The sequence below is a fragment of the Micromys minutus genome, assembly GCF_963924665.1.
Source record: "Micromys minutus genome assembly, chromosome: 7".
Lineage (NCBI taxonomy): Eukaryota > Metazoa > Chordata > Mammalia > Rodentia > Muridae > Micromys > Micromys minutus.
Window position 1 is genome coordinate 6,742,538 of NC_137976.1, and position 15,257 is coordinate 6,757,794.

Consider the following 15,257-nt stretch of genomic DNA (forward strand, 5'->3'; position numbering starts at 1 on the left):
TCTCCATCAGAACAAGGCAGGTTTGTCCAAGAGTGGCTCGATTCTGGAGAATTAGTTGTTGAGCGAAGTGGTGTGTTTTGAAATCTCTCTTGAACTGAGATGCTGATGTGAGTCTGAGGGGATTATTCTGGTGTGCAGTTTAAGGATTAAACTGTTCTGATTCAGAGGCAGTTTGAAAGTGCTTCAACCTGAACCCGTCTTCTCCTACCGTGTTCTCACGGGCTCTGAGGTAACCTCCTTCTGTCATGGGGAACACCCTGTCAGCTGAGCCTCAAGCAGGAGACAGTGAAGGGCAAGGTTTCGCCACTGGATGTTAATTACAGTAAGCTTCTTTTCCATTCTTTTAGGGAGGCGGGAATAAAGTATTCTACTTTCTCAGACAGCATCATGGGCATGCTTGTCCATACAGCTGGCGTGATGTAGGAGCCAAGAGCTGTGGTCTCGTCTCAAAAGGTCACAAGCTTCGATGCTGAGTGGGACTCTCAAGTGGTTGCTTGCTTTACAGATTTTAGAAAAGACAGACGATGCTTGGTTTTTTTTTTTTTTTTTAATTGAAAATTCATGTCGTCATACTGTGTCCTGAAAGGGTTATTAAATCTATTTAAGCAGGCTGGGCCTCATTGGAGCCATTCTTAGCATCAGGCTGTGTGGATATTTGGGAGCTCTGCTGTCCAGCTGTGGAGCAGACCCCTTTGGGACTGGTGGCTGCCAAGTCCCCTCAGATGACACCAGTAGGGAGCTTTGCAGTGGTGATGGTGTGGAGGTGCCTTGGTGGTGCCCGGCTGTGGGTGTCCGAGGGGACCTGTAAGATGAGAAATACGACTTTGGGTAACTTAGAATCAGAGCGTGATGCCTGTCCCAGCAGAACCTGTCTGTTCAGTGTTGCCAGAGATGTCCCTGCTCCAAAAGAAAGTTATTATTTCAGTAGTTGGCTCGCTCCTTGTCACCTGTACCTCAACACATGGTGATTCTGTGGAGCTGCCTCTTGCTTCGTTACCTCAGGATGCATTTGGCCATGTTAGGAAACGTCATTGCTCAGAACTAGGCCAACGGGGTGGATATGGAAACTTTTGGGGGCTTTCACTTGGCTGGTTAGAGTATCTGTTTATACTTGCCTTTTTAAAAAAAGAAGAAAACAAAAACAAAAACAAACAAAAAAAAACCCAAAAACTTGTTGTGCTAAAAATCGTTTCATTCATGCTTTATGTAATAAAATTGGGATCCATTCACCTGTGCTGAGAGATAACTGATTTTGTGCCGAGAGACCCTTGATCCAGCCCCAGAGCTCTCCCTGGTTGTGTGGTCACCAGAAAGCCTGCAAACACCTTTTGTGCAAATCCTCACAGCAGCCTCAGCGCTTACACACACTGAGCACACACAGCCTTGGTGTCATTGACCCCAGCTGAGTTTGGTCGTTGGTCAGGTCTGAATGTCTGACTTCCAGCTGACTACCCCCCAGCCACAGTCCTGCGCTGTCCAGGGAGAGCCACCTAGGAAGTGACAGCCAGCACACTCTCCGTCAGCGTTCCCTTGTGTCTCTTCCAGGATGAACGCTCAGAATGTAGGGTTGAGGTTCAGTTCCAATCAGGTGTCAAGAAAAGAAATACATGCGTGAGATGTGAGACTGAGCCCATGAGGAAGGATGGACCTGTCTTTGTAGCAGGGACATGCGTCCTACAGAGAGGCTGATGTGTGCATTGTGAATGTTATAGGTGTCTCGTCCCTGTCTGAATTGGCTGTAACTAGGGTTCTGTCCATGTTAAGCTGGCTGTGTATGTAGTTTAGGAGCTGTGTATATGAGCCCTGCTCCTTACTTCGACTGCATTTTTTCTCCAGTATTAGTTGCCTGTATTCTTTCTATCTTTATTTTCATTTTATTTGCATGTGTGGGATACAAATAAACATATACATATACTCACATATGTGAACACACATATAAACACTTACACACACGTGTACAGATACACATACATACACAAACACACATGCATACACACATGCACACAGACCCACATACATATACACACATGCACACAGACATACAGGCACACACACATACACATATACATAGATACACATGCACACATATATACACTCACAGTCTTGCACTAGTGGCACATGTGTGAAACTCACAGGACAACTTGTGGGAAGTGACTTTCTTTTACTGTGACTGTCCCTGTAGCCAAACTCAGACCTTCAGGGGTGGTTGCAGGGGCCTTTCCCTGCTGAGGCATTCTGCGTGTTCCTCCATTTTTATATCAGTTCTGTATGAATGTCATTCCGAGGCTTTAAGCAACAGTTTTAAAAATTAATGATAAAAACTGATGAATTTTCCTTATTCTTTATTTTTTTTAACTACTAAAAACGTTCTAGTAGCCTGGATCAGTTGTCTGATGTACCCATCCTGTCTATCTGTCTGTCTCCCATCCATCCCATCTACTGCATTCTGATTTAGGATCTAAAATGAATAATAAAATCTAAATCTTTTTGGCATTTACTGTATATGAACTAAATAAATGTCCAGAAGTTTGACCCTGCCCTGTGTTTCTCTCACTTTTAGGTTCTGAGAGAAAGAAATTTTTGTGGTTCTCAGTAGTTGACTAGCTACAGATGTTTTGGGGAATTAAAGGGGCAAAGTAAGAATTATCACCATATACAGAATGTAGCGAGAGGCAGATCGCTGAAGATGGCACAATACACTTTCCCATGCACCGCGGCTTTCGGAACTTGCAAAGCAACACAGAACAAAACAAGTAAAACCCCAGCAGCTGAGCAGCAGAGGGTCTGGGCGGAGCATCCCAAACGGTTAGGAAAAGCCATAAACACAGAACTTCTGAGATCACAGCAGCTTCACGTCATTGTCCCGTAGGGCTGAGCCAGTTGGGCTTTCAGCCCCGGGTACCTTTCCCCACTTAGCCCATGCATGGCCCGTGCAAACAGCTCATTTGGTACCTGGCGCATACATTGTTCAATGAACCAGGTGACCTACTAGCCCCTTTTTCAACAGCCCTCCATCCCTAGCCTGCTCCTTCTGGTCTACACACATTCAATACTAGTGGCAGAGAGAGTTCCCACTTAGCAAAGCCCATCACCTGATAGGCAGGCAGTGGATTATGTAACTTAGATGATCTCATTTAACGCTCACAACAACCCAATAGTTTGCAACTATTCGTATCCCCACTTTTGGATGGTGAATCAACAGTCTGTCCCTAATCACACCGCTAGTGAAGATTCAGGTTGATTCAGTGCAGAGCCAGGTTGTGCCGACTGCACACTGCAGTCCCAGGCACAGGCTCCTACCCCTGAGCACGGTGCATAGCTGCCTTCTGATTATCCAGAACCCAGGGAGTCTCAAGGCACCCCCCTGGCACACATTCCCAAGGTCACTGTGGTGTCTGGTCACTGCAGCCACAGTGAGAGCTTGCTGGCACATTGTGCTCTTAGCATATCAAAGAAGCCAGTGAGGGCTCTGTCCCAGGCTACCCCTTTCATTTTTTCAGTTCCACAGACAAGGTTATGGGTACAGTTTTTTTTTCTTCTCCCAAAATCGAGGGGTGGGGGGTTGGGGGTGTGGGGGCGGGATACCAAACAGACTCGTTGTCATCTCCCTTTGTGTTGCATGAATAGCCTCCTATACTTTTATCTTTTTCAGCGAGTTCTTTTGTTCGGGTCTAGGAAGAATATAGATAGGAAACATTTTAATTCTGGGAGATAGGATAATTTGTTTTTAAGGATAAAAACTGCACTCTCAGCCTCCACGGTGCAGGTGGAGGGACAGCCGCCTGCAGGCCGCTCTGCCAGCGAGGAGCCAGCCTCGCAAATCACTGGCAGCTGGCACGGTAATGAGTCCATTTCAATATAAATGGGTTGTTGCTTATTAATATCTGCCAGTTCCTAAGCAATTCTCGAGCCGCTTGGAAATTTGGGATATTTGCAGAGAGCCGTGGAGTGGGGGTGGAGGGTGCCTAGGAAAAGGGGGTGAGCAGGATGGCTATGGGAGCACACACCGTGGGTTAATAGCGGGGTACGGCTAGAACTTCAGTTCCTTCTCCTGCCGACGTGAGTCACGGGCTTCACGGCTAAACAGCACGTTTTTCCGAGATAAAGGAGAAACAAAACGCACTGTTCCATTCTGTGTGGACGTATACATTTATTTACTTACTGCCTCTGTGTGGTTCCTTTCCACGCGGTTCTCTGTGTCCCCACTGTGAGCCAGCTCAGGCCCCCATCTGGCTGAAACTACCAAGGGTGGGTGGCTGGCTGTGCCAGCACACAGAGGAATGGCCACTAGGTGTAACAGGTGGTCACTCCAAGATACTTCAGGCCTCTGTGCTAGGCTGAGTGGCTGCAGTTTCTCCTCAGAAGGTCGGCTTCAGGTGTGAAACAGAGAAGCCTGTTAGCAATGTCCTTTCTTGGAGCCGTCTTTGTCAAGTTGTTGTTAATCTTTACTGAATTGTTTATACATTTTACCTAGGTTCTTTCTTCTGCATTTTCCTTATGAGCTTCATCTGAGTGTGATGTTTGCCGTATTAAAGAAACGCAGAGGGCAGGAAAGTTTGTAGAATGAAGTTGTGCTCGCCTCCAAATACAGAGCTTTTTTTTTTACTCTCTTTATCAGTGGGATCTGTGAGAATGCGGAGGGTCCCTTTCCCCTTCCTGTAAGAACAGTATCCCCGCAGGAACCTGCTCACGTCGGCCAAAGCCTGAATCCACCGACCGGTTAAAACCAGAGCTTTCAGGGGTGTCTGACCATCCGTACAGTTACGCCAGCACTGGTGCGTGTCTCTGCCATCGCGTTCCTGTAGCTAAACGCTGAGCCTCTCCATTTGACCTTAGCGAGTCAATAAGCATGCTCTTCCCCCTCCTGACCACCGCCTTTCTGACTTTCTCCTTCAGGTTTTTGGCACATTGTCCCAGACTCAGGTGAGACCCCCATGGGCACCCCGTGGGGCAGGTGCTGACACACGCCCCCAACTCCAGCCACGGACACCACTGCCAGCCTCAGTATCTAAATGCCACAGCGCTCCTGGGGCCAGTTGGGCTGGGCACTGCTGTCGCCTCTGAAGGGAGGTTCTTGCGTGTTAGGTTTGAGCCTCTGCGAATTTCTGTGGCCGAGGAGGATTTCCAAGGTGGAGGGGCGTGTGCAGTGGAGTACAGCCTCTGAAGTTGCTGTGCCTGATACACGTGGTGGGAAAGGGATTCAGAGTTACCTCTGTGGCTTAGAGTTGCAGGCATCTAACAATTCAGAGGCATTAGTGTTAACCCAAAATAAAATGGGAAACTTGATCGGGTACCTGTGAAGTCTTTTCTTTTCCTGTGGGAATTGCCCTCGGGGTCTTTCATCTGTGAGTTTCACTGGCTTTATATTGGATTATGTTTGTTTTTCTTTTCTTTTCTTTTTTTTTTTAAAGGCAAAGCTGTTCCCAATCCCAACCTCAAAACAATGATACTCTCCTGCTTTGGAGTCTTTAAAGAGCAGAGATAAATACAGTCAAAATAATAATCTAAATGGAAGATCATGGCTTATTTGCTGTAAAACCTGTTCAGTCTCTTGGGTTAGGGGTATTTGTGTGTGTGTGACTTGGCAAAACCTCTGCTCATGCATTGTATTGAATTAGTACAAACTTTCCAAGCTTCGTTTCGGTTTAATCTTAGCTCCCCCCTTACCCCCCCACTCCAGGCACAGCATCCAGTAGGGAAAAAACAGGCTTGAAACCAAGACCTCCCACCAGAATCTAATTTTAAATTTGCAATCTGTTGTCTTGGGATTTTTTTTTTTCTCCCTCGCTTCAAATTTAACTTTGAAATAAATACATCTCATCTTTTCCACCTCGGCCTCGGAGGTCTGTCTTCCAGTCACGAAAGGGTAATCACTGCATTTATTTTAATAAAGTTCTCGGTGCCTCGGGGGAGTGAAGAGCAATGTTAATAATTTTAACCCTCATCTGCCATCAGTGAGCTCACGGTTGGGGCTCGAACTGCCTTCATCCGGAGAAGCGAAACCTGGCCTGTGCAGTTAACTTTTGACTGCAGTAAGATGTGAGTGGGGTTTGTCTCACGTAGATTATAAACCTTGCAATCTAGTTCATATTTGCGGCCCTCTGCAGGACTGCAGTTTCTGCGAAACGAAGGTGTACATGCCCGGAGAAGTGTGCAACTGCCCAACTCATGCAAAGATACAGTCGGGGCGGGGGGGGGGGCTCTGCAGAAATAAATAATGGGGTGATGTGATGAGGTCCAAGTAGAAGGATCCAGAGAGCCAAGCTAGGGAGTATCTTCCTTATCTCAGACATTTGCCCAAGCCGTCTGTTCAGAGTTTACGTTGTTGGAGCCGTCTGTGGAGTGTGACATCTTTACTCTTTGAGATGGGGGGGGGATCATTGACTTAAAACGTGTTAATATGTTTTATTTGTCTTTCCTTAACTGGAGAAATGAGTCAGTCCTCAGGAGCACTTGCTGCTCTTCTAAAGGACCAGAGTTTTGGTCGCTGGTGTCAAAATGTTAGGCGACTTACAACAACCTGTAACTCAAGCTCCTGTGTCCTCTGCTCTCTACCGGTACTCTTGAGCACGTGTGTGTGTGTGTGTGTGTGTGTGTGTGTGCGCGCGCGCGTGAGTGTGTGTAAAACACACATAAATAAAGTTAAACTAAATCTCTTAACAGAGTGGATTGTGTAGGGATATAGCTCACTGGTACAGCATTTACCTAACCTAGTGCAAGACCTTGGGTTGAGTCCCACCACCCTCTACAGAAAACTAAACCACTGTGGTAAAAATTCGTGCCCTCTAAGCACCCCTCCCAAAGTAACTCCTTCACACATTCCCCTGGGTATAGGTAGGGAATATTTACTTACTAGTGTGGCTTAGCCGTCATCTCTAATCGAGTTTTCATTTGTAGGTAAGAGGAGTTTTGTTCCAGAGAAGTTTAATATTGATGGTGGGATCATGGTTTTGATCGCTTACTCCTGGCCAGGGCAGGCTGCGGCCAGCCAGCTAATCTCCTGTCTGGGTTTTGGTCACCGACCTGCCTGTCCTCATATTCTGGGATGTAACATCCTACTGTCTGCCAGGGGCATCACAGAAAGCCCCGGTGTCATTAGTGGGCTAGACATCGTAAGTCATAAAAATGGTTTTATAATCTTAGTGCTGGAGGGCTGTGTTTATTCACAAGGATGTGTTCACCTGCCACGCCCCCAGTCATCCGAAGTTACCAGACTCTTCCTTATCACTACTTTGACCAAACAGGAATGTTGTTTCTTACAGTACTAAGAAATGGTGTTTTAAAAATATAATATACATGATAAATTTTAGGTCATCCGAGATTTGCCACCCGATCCAATATTAATGATAGCTCGGATTTTTCCTAGCTTAAATTCATAGTAGGAGATTGTTTTCAGAGGGCTAAAGTGTTCCCAAGCAACTCGAAGGAAGGGTTTACAGGACTATGCAGGCTTTTGTGTGTGTGACCCGGACTTTTATACAATACCGTTTTGAAAATTGTGTTCTGGGGGGCTGGAGGGATGGCCTAGAGGTTATGAGCGTGTACTCCTCTTCCGGAGGACCGGGTTCAATTCCCAGGACCCACATGGTGGCTCACAACCATCTATGAGCCTGTGATTCCAGTACAAGAAAAGTAGACATCCTCTTCTGACCTCTGTAGGCAGAACACCCATGGACATAAAATAAATTAAAAAATGCATTCTGCTTTTCTGAGCAGTTCCCTCCCCTCCCCTCTCCCTTTCTCTTTCTTGTCTTGAGACAATGTTTCTCTGCTTAGCCTGGCTGTCCTGGAAGTGTTCTGTAGACCAGACTGACCTCCAACTTAGAGACCCACCTGCCTCTGCCTCTGCCTCTGCCTCTGCCTCTGCCTCTGCCTCTGCCTCTGCCTCTGCCTCTGCCTCTGCCTCTGCCTCTGCCTCCTGAGCGCTGGGACTAAAGGTGTGGGTTACCACTGCCTGGCCTAGCAGTTACGTTTTTCATGTGTTTCAGTCAGGATTACCTTCACCTGAGGAACATAGAATTACAATAGCTGTTTTTTTGCATTCCAATTCCAATGTCTGGGCTCACCGGAGTTTGGCATCTGTTGGTGGCTTTTTACCACGGGAGCTGGTTATACTTTCTTAGATACTTGGAATGCTACAAGGGCATTTTGAAGATTATGCTGTGAGATTCTGGGTCTGTTGAAAACCTCCTGATGGACATGGATTGTATGGTGGCTGTTTTCTCCTGCAAGAAGTCGGAAAGTCAAGGGCTGGCTGGAGGATTTAGATCTCAAGCTCTTGGTCACTGTTTCACACTTCTACATCTGCCAAGTATTCAAAGCCTTTGCTGTGATCCTTTGGGCTTGTGCCATGTTTGTGACCACAAGGGCCAGTCTGAGTCTTGGGCTGCGCAGCTTTAAGCCTTCTCTGGGTTGTTTTGAGCCAGTCCCATGCATGTGCGCCCAAGACACACATGAGGAGAAACTTGTTTTCCTTCTTTTACTTCCTGAGGTCCCCACACATTCTCTGGCTTCCAGAGACCAATCTTAGTCCTGCTCAGAAGCAGTGGGTCTGCCCATGGTTCTTAAGAAAGAAAGTACTGCCTGCTCTGAAGAGTGTCTTCTTCAAGTTTGGACTCTTTAGTCCGGCTGGTCCTATTTAGTTTTGGTGTAGAGTTTTTAGTTGTGACCAATGGAATGAAGTCATACCTTGCTCCTTATTGATGGCAAATGTTAGCAATTCATTTTTTTGCCTATCACGCCAACGCAAGTGCTGTGTCCCTAGAAATCCCCCTTTATTTGCAAAGCTGGGGCATTTGTCTCTGCATTGCCTCAACATTGTTCTCTCTGCTGCCTACTAAGTGCCTGTTTGCTCCTCCATTACTTAGTTTATTGAGGAGATGGCAGAATGTTCTAGGTGCGTTTTCAAGGTCAAAGAGAAGGGGTTGGGAGGATTACAAATGTATTTCTTCAGATCTAAGCCCTACAGAGTCATGACAAATTTTAAAAAGGGGTATCCATCAACTATTTCTCAGCTACATGTCTCATAAGTATGGTAAGACATGAGGGATTTGACTGTCTCTGTGTGTGTGTCTGTCTGTCTGTCGGCCTGTCTGCCCTTTGGAATATCGGGATCACTTTATCTTACAGCGATAGTATGTAATGTAGTCTCTGTATCATTTTGTCAGATGGGTTCAGAAAGCCAGGGAATCCTAGAAAAGCAATCGATCCTTCCTTCCAGATGAGCGTGCGAAACACTGTAATAAAGGGCTGTGTATTTGGATAGCCTTCCTAAACACAACTCCCAGCTTTTTTCTGTGCATTTAATTTGATGGAGCGTAAGGCCCGTTTAGTATAGTCACCCCGGAAAGCCTATGGCATTATGGTGTCCATGAGAATAAAGAAGCCCCCGAGTTGTTCTGCCACTAACCCTCCGTCCCCAGAGACCCTGGGCTCCCTGGACCTTCCTAGTCCACATTACCATTTTGAGATGTTGCTCCAGCCCATTAATCGGCTGGGATCCGAGCACGTCAAACCTGTGGCCCTGACCACAGATAGCTTCAAACCCAGGGGGAGGACAGAAAGTGCAGGCAGGATTCACTGGAAGGAGACGGTGCTGGGGGGGCATGGTGGAGGGGTACAGTTCACAGATCAGGGCAGCATGTCTTGTAATTTTAAATTTTATGTGTATGGGTGTTTCCCTTACATCTATGTTTATATACCGTGTGTATGCAGTACCCGAGGATTCCAGAGGAGGGCAGCACTGTCCACTGTCCTTACATGTGTTTGTGAGATGCCTTGTGGGTTCTTGGAATTGTAAGAACATCAAGTGTTGTTAAACACCGAGCCATCTCTCCAGCCTCCGTGTCTGACTTTATTTATGATCTGTCACCTTCTAGATTTAGTGTGTTTTGTTTTCAGTATTATTTCTGTTTGTTTTTACTGAGCGCCTCCTCCTCTCCAGGTTCTGTACTGGGACCCTCCTTCATCAGGAGCCCAGAGCAAGAGGAAACAAAATAAGAATGGTGTCCTGCTTTCCTGGTACTCAGTTTTTGTGGGAAAGCATAGAATTAAGGTCATAAGCAAACGAACTGCCTCTGTGTTATGTGCATTATTAGGGTAAACATTGAGGAAGGTATCAGGGTGGAGTTCAGAAGGAGAGGGTGGTATTTCAAATCCAAAGGCCGGAGAAGGCCTTTCTGCTGACACCGTGGCGTCCCCTGGTGTCAGTGACCTGAGGGAATTAGTGAGCAGGAGGAGGGGATTCCAGGCAGAAGGAAGAACACAAGTAGGGCCCTAAGATGGACCAAGGAAGCCCAAGAACCACTGAGATTTCAGTGTGGAAAGCTATACCAGCCCTAGGTACCTTAGATATAAACGACTTAGATATTTCAGATTTTCAAGATATCTAAGTATAAATTCCTTTGTATTTCATATACATCTCCCACACCGCCTGAGGCTGACTTTACTATCTTTAAGGCATCTGTGTTTTGACTACAACCTGTTGTGGGAAGAAAAGTGTTCAGCCTTCTGCCTGGGGCCTCATATTGACTAGGTTAGGGATGTTAAACCTCTATCTTTGGTGGGGCAGTATGTATTTAATCTAGATTTCTGCATTTTTATCTGTCTTCCCGTATGCTTATATCTGTCCTTCCTGCCTGAAGGACTTTCATCCTTACTTGGGATTTATCTGAGGTTCTGATCACCTCTGGCTTTTATTGATCTTGATACATAGATACGTATTTATTAACTCTGTAGCCCCAGTGCAGAGTTTATGATCTTTTGGAGAGAATTTTTTAAAAGGCCACTTTAACGAAGCTGTTCACACACACACACACACACACACACACACACACACACACACACACACACGACAAACCAGGTTTTATGTGTTTGAAATAACTCACGAGTGGCAGGTGGGATGGAACAGTAAGGTGACGGGGTGGCTGCCATCTTACCTGCGTGGGAGCCAAGCTACGGGTCAGCGGCTCTGGGGGTTCCTGCCCGGGAGGGTTCATTCCCTCCCAAGGGAGCAGTTTTAATTTATTCAGCCTCATGTTATTTACAGAGTCCATCCTCACTCCGGACCTGCCCTACAGGGGCCTTCAGGGGGCAGCTTTTCAGTTGAGGAGAGCTTCTGGAGCCCCTAGAAGCTTACTTTTCGTAACTTTTGTTGCTTTGGTGCTGACTTGTGCCAAGGTCGTCCCCTGGGAACCGGTCCTGATAGGATTTAGGAGATTTGGCACTTGTCTTTAAGTTCTTACACCACAGATAAAAGTGGCTTCCTTCCTACCTTGGCACATGAAGAGAATCGTACTAAAAGTGCCATTAATCCTGCGGGGTTGTCAATGTGATGCATGGTCTGTTAGAATGCTTGCATGTTAGGCCATTTCCTTTAGGAACCCTCTCTTGGGGGCTTTTAAGTTGATTAGTTTTCTCTTGGCTGAAGGAAGCTTATCCAGAAAGCTCTGGTTTTTATTCGCAGCCCTTGTGATAGGTGCGTGATGGATGTGTGGTGCCGGTGGGTCAGAGCGAAGACAGCTTCACTTTTCTTCCCACTCCGTCCATTCCTTATGACTCTTTCCATCTTTTAATTCCAACCCGTGTGAGTCTCTTGACTGGCTCGAAACTTCTTCTAGTCTTCTGCTTATTGACAAAACACACAAAAACGTTACACTTAATTTAGCGTTTTGGAAACTTAAGAGCTAGGATTGGTGGTTCGGTGTCACCTGCTTAGCTTGCATGGGCCTCCCCTGCCCCCAGTTCAAACCCGATTTCTCCTTTTCCCTGAAGATAGAAACCTGTATGAGATGGTGTGTAGCTCCATGAAGAACATGTGTTTGACATGTGCAAAGTTCTAGGCTGGATTCCTAACCCCTCAAAAGCAAATAAAATAATATAATAACACACGAATTCTAGGAAATTGGCCATGGCCTTTAGTGTTAGTGAAATCTGTGGTTGCTTATGCTTCTAAAACATGTAACAAGGAATTAAGATGTCTCATGGTCTTACGTGGACCATCAACCTTTTGATTTTCCTTATTCTTCTTAGAGACATCAGCCAAAGAGGTGTGAGCATCTACTAGTGAAAAGAGGGTCATCTTTCCTGGGAGAGAATCATGAGGCGTGGCTGAGTGGGAATATTCTAGTACAGTGCTAGCTCAACCTCTGGTCTCTGGATGAGTCACCCCTGAATTCACCATAACCTGGGGCTTTTTTCTAGTGTGCCATAGTACAGTAAGGTATCTGGTCAGAGCTGAAGCCATGTTTGAGGGGCTGTAGTGATTTCTGGACCAATAGGAAGGCGCTTTACATTAGTACATTTCCATCTTTTTTGCTGTGGCCGTCAACCTCATTTTCTGTTTCCTTGGGCACCTTTTGCTGTCTTTGTGACTGTGTCCCTTTCGTGGCAGAAGATGGGTTTCATAAGAGTAGAGACGGCATCTCTGTCATTTACTGCTCACCTCTGGCTTCTAGAATGCTAGGTCCTCAGCAACTGTCTCTTGAATGCATGAATCTCATTGCTGTGGAGCGCAGGGCTTCCCAGGGAGACCCTAGTTTTCTTCTTTGATCTGTTTTCATGTGTGTTGTTTTGAGTGTATACACTTGGAAGAGAAATGGGAAGACTTCTGGAGCAAGGGTAGAGGGCAGATAGAGTCACAGTTGTGAAGCTGTGAAGAACCCCCACTCCCCCACTTCTTGTAGATACAGGTGACAGCATTGTGCTATCGAGTTGGGGATGTGGTCTGGGAGTTCTGAGTGGACCTGGACCGTCCCACTAGGCTGGATCACATTTGCTGGTTTCACAGAGTGTGTTTCTGTCTTCGAGCCACTGTGTACCAGATTCATGTTCACAGGTTGGATGTGCTCCCGGATTTAAACCCATTTGTCAGCTGCCTAGCAGCGACGTTTGCATTCTGTCCTTCCTTTGCCCCTCCCCTCTGCCCTCGCACACATCAGAGGTATCGGAGCAGCTGTGAAGTGAACGGTAGCAGTCTGTTTTCCTTATGATTTTGAACGTTAGGAAAAATTGATTAGATATGCATCTTGAAGCTTCCTAGTTTTGACTGATTTTTGAGATGTGGATAACATTCAAAACAAAACAAAACAAGAGACAAAAAAAAAAAAAAAAAGTCCATCTCCCCCAAATTATGGAGCAGATAAAATGGCATAAGTAAAACCAAGCAAACAGAAGCGCTGGCAGGGAGGGAGAGAAAATGCTCCTTTGTACTTTTCAGGGAGAGTTCACTTTACTGTGTTGCTGTGAAGCTTCAGAAGAGAGCCAAGGTGAGCAGCGGTCACCTGCACACAAGCAGCACCTGGACCTCTTGGCTTCTAAGGGCAAAGACACCTCTCATTATTGAGTTTGGGAGAGTGTTTCACCTCTCTGGGGTCTATCTCAATAGATGAGGGGTTTCTAACCTGTTGCCAGGTATCAGTCCGTGTCCGTGGATGAGGCCAAAGCACTTGTAAGTGTCCTTATTTACCTAACCCCGTATCCAAAGTGTCTGCTCATCCTGACTCTAAGCCCTTACTCTTAAGGTTTTATACCCATTTTAATACATACTCAATTATCTCATTCTTTTTCTTTCCCCTTTGCCATAGACCATAAAACCATGGGAAACGCAGAAAGCCAAAATGTAGACCACGAGTTTTATGGAGAAAAGCATGCCAGCCTGGGGCGGAAGCACACATCGCGTTCCCTGCGACTGTCACACAAGACCCGGAGGACACGGCATGCTTCCTCCGGGAAGGCGATCCACCGGAACTCTGAAGTGAGCACCCGGTCCAGCAGCACCCCCAGCATCCCCCAGTCCCTGGCCGAAAATGGCTTGGAGCCCTTCTCTCAAGAAGGCGCCCTAGACGACTTCGGGGACCCCATCTGGGTGGACCGAGTAGATATGGGCTTGAGACCCGTATCTTACACCGATTCTTCTGTCACTCCCAGCGTAGACGGCAGCATCGTCCTCACGGCTGCCTCTGTGCAGAGCATGCCAGACTCGGAGGAGAGCCGGCTTTACGGGGATGACGCTGCGTACTTGGCTGAGGGAGGCAGGAGGCAGCGTCCCTATACATCCAATGGGCCCACGTTCATGGAGACAGCGAGCTTTAAGAAGAAACGCTCCAAATCTGCCGACATCTGGCGGGAGGACAGCCTGGAATTCTCACTCTCAGATCTGAGCCAAGAACATTTAACAAGCAACGAAGAAATCTTGGGTTCCGCGGAAGAGAAGGATTGCGAGGAGGCTCGGGGGATGGAAACAGAGGCGAGTCCTCGGCAGCTCAGCACCTGTCAGCGAGCCAACTCCCTGGGTGACTTGTATGCTCAGAAAAACTCTGGGGTGAAGGCTAACGGAGGACCGAGGAACAGATTTTCAAGCTACTGCCGGAATTTGGTGTCGGATATTCCGGATCTTGCAAAGCATAAGATGCCACCGGCTGCTGCTGAGGAAGCTCCCCCGTACAGTAACTATAACACACTTCCCTGTAGGAAGTCGCACTGTCTTTCCGAAGGCGCCACCAACCCACAAATTAGCCTTAGCAAGACTATGCAAGGCAGAAGAGCAAAAACCACCCAGGTAAAAAAAAAAAAAAAAACAAAAACCTCAGAGATCTGCTTTGGGAATTTTGGAAGTAGCTCTCGGCTCTTAGAGTGCATGCTTTGCTCTTATCAGCTTCCTTAAATCGGCTTGTGCCCCGGTTTGTCTGGCAGCTGCTGCAGCTGGCGTAGCTTCTGCTGCGCCCCTCTTACATTTCTTTGGGTAATGGGTGGGGATTGAGGGGTGTGTATGTAGCAGGGTGGGAGGGTGTTTGTTCTAGGAATGGCATCAGAGCTATTAAGTTCATACTGGGAAACTGCCCGATAACTCAGTCCCTCCAGAACACCTCCCTGGTGGGACTTTGTCCCCTCATCCTCTCTGGACAAGCAGGCATGGTGGGTTGCAGGCGCTCGGAGCTCATATCCACATTGCAGCAGGTGGGAAGAAACCTGTGGGCAGCTCTTTGGAAGAGGCCTTTTTGATTCAGGGCAGTCTGTGGTCACTTGTCCGCTTCTCTCTGGTGTTGGCAGGCTTGCTGTCTTACCGGGAGCCATTTCAATTTCCTGTTCCTTGCGATGCGGCCAGCCCCGTCTCTGGAGGGAGGTTGTAGCAGAAGGAATAATGTGGGTGGGTTCCCGGTTTCTAGTTTGCAGCCAAATTGTTTGACCTTGGGCAAACCCTGACTTCCAGAGGCTCCCTCTGAAAGGTGGGGCTAAAGAGGCTTAGCCGGCTCACTTGG

The 15,257-nt window shown here is 47.1% G+C and overlaps 1 protein-coding gene across 1 annotated transcript in view; it reads left to right on the plus strand.

The window, feature by feature from the left end:
- TIAM1 (TIAM Rac1 associated GEF 1) overlaps positions 1-15,257 on the plus strand; it is a 164,491-nt gene that overhangs the window by 43,351 nt on the left and 105,883 nt on the right. Inside the window, exon 3 of the mRNA XM_080919023.1 lies at positions 13,584-14,557. Within this exon, the coding sequence (XP_080775149.1) occupies positions 13,595-14,557 (963 nt within the window). The 5' untranslated portion in view covers positions 13,584-13,594. The remainder of the gene's footprint in view (positions 1-13,583; positions 14,558-15,257) is intronic.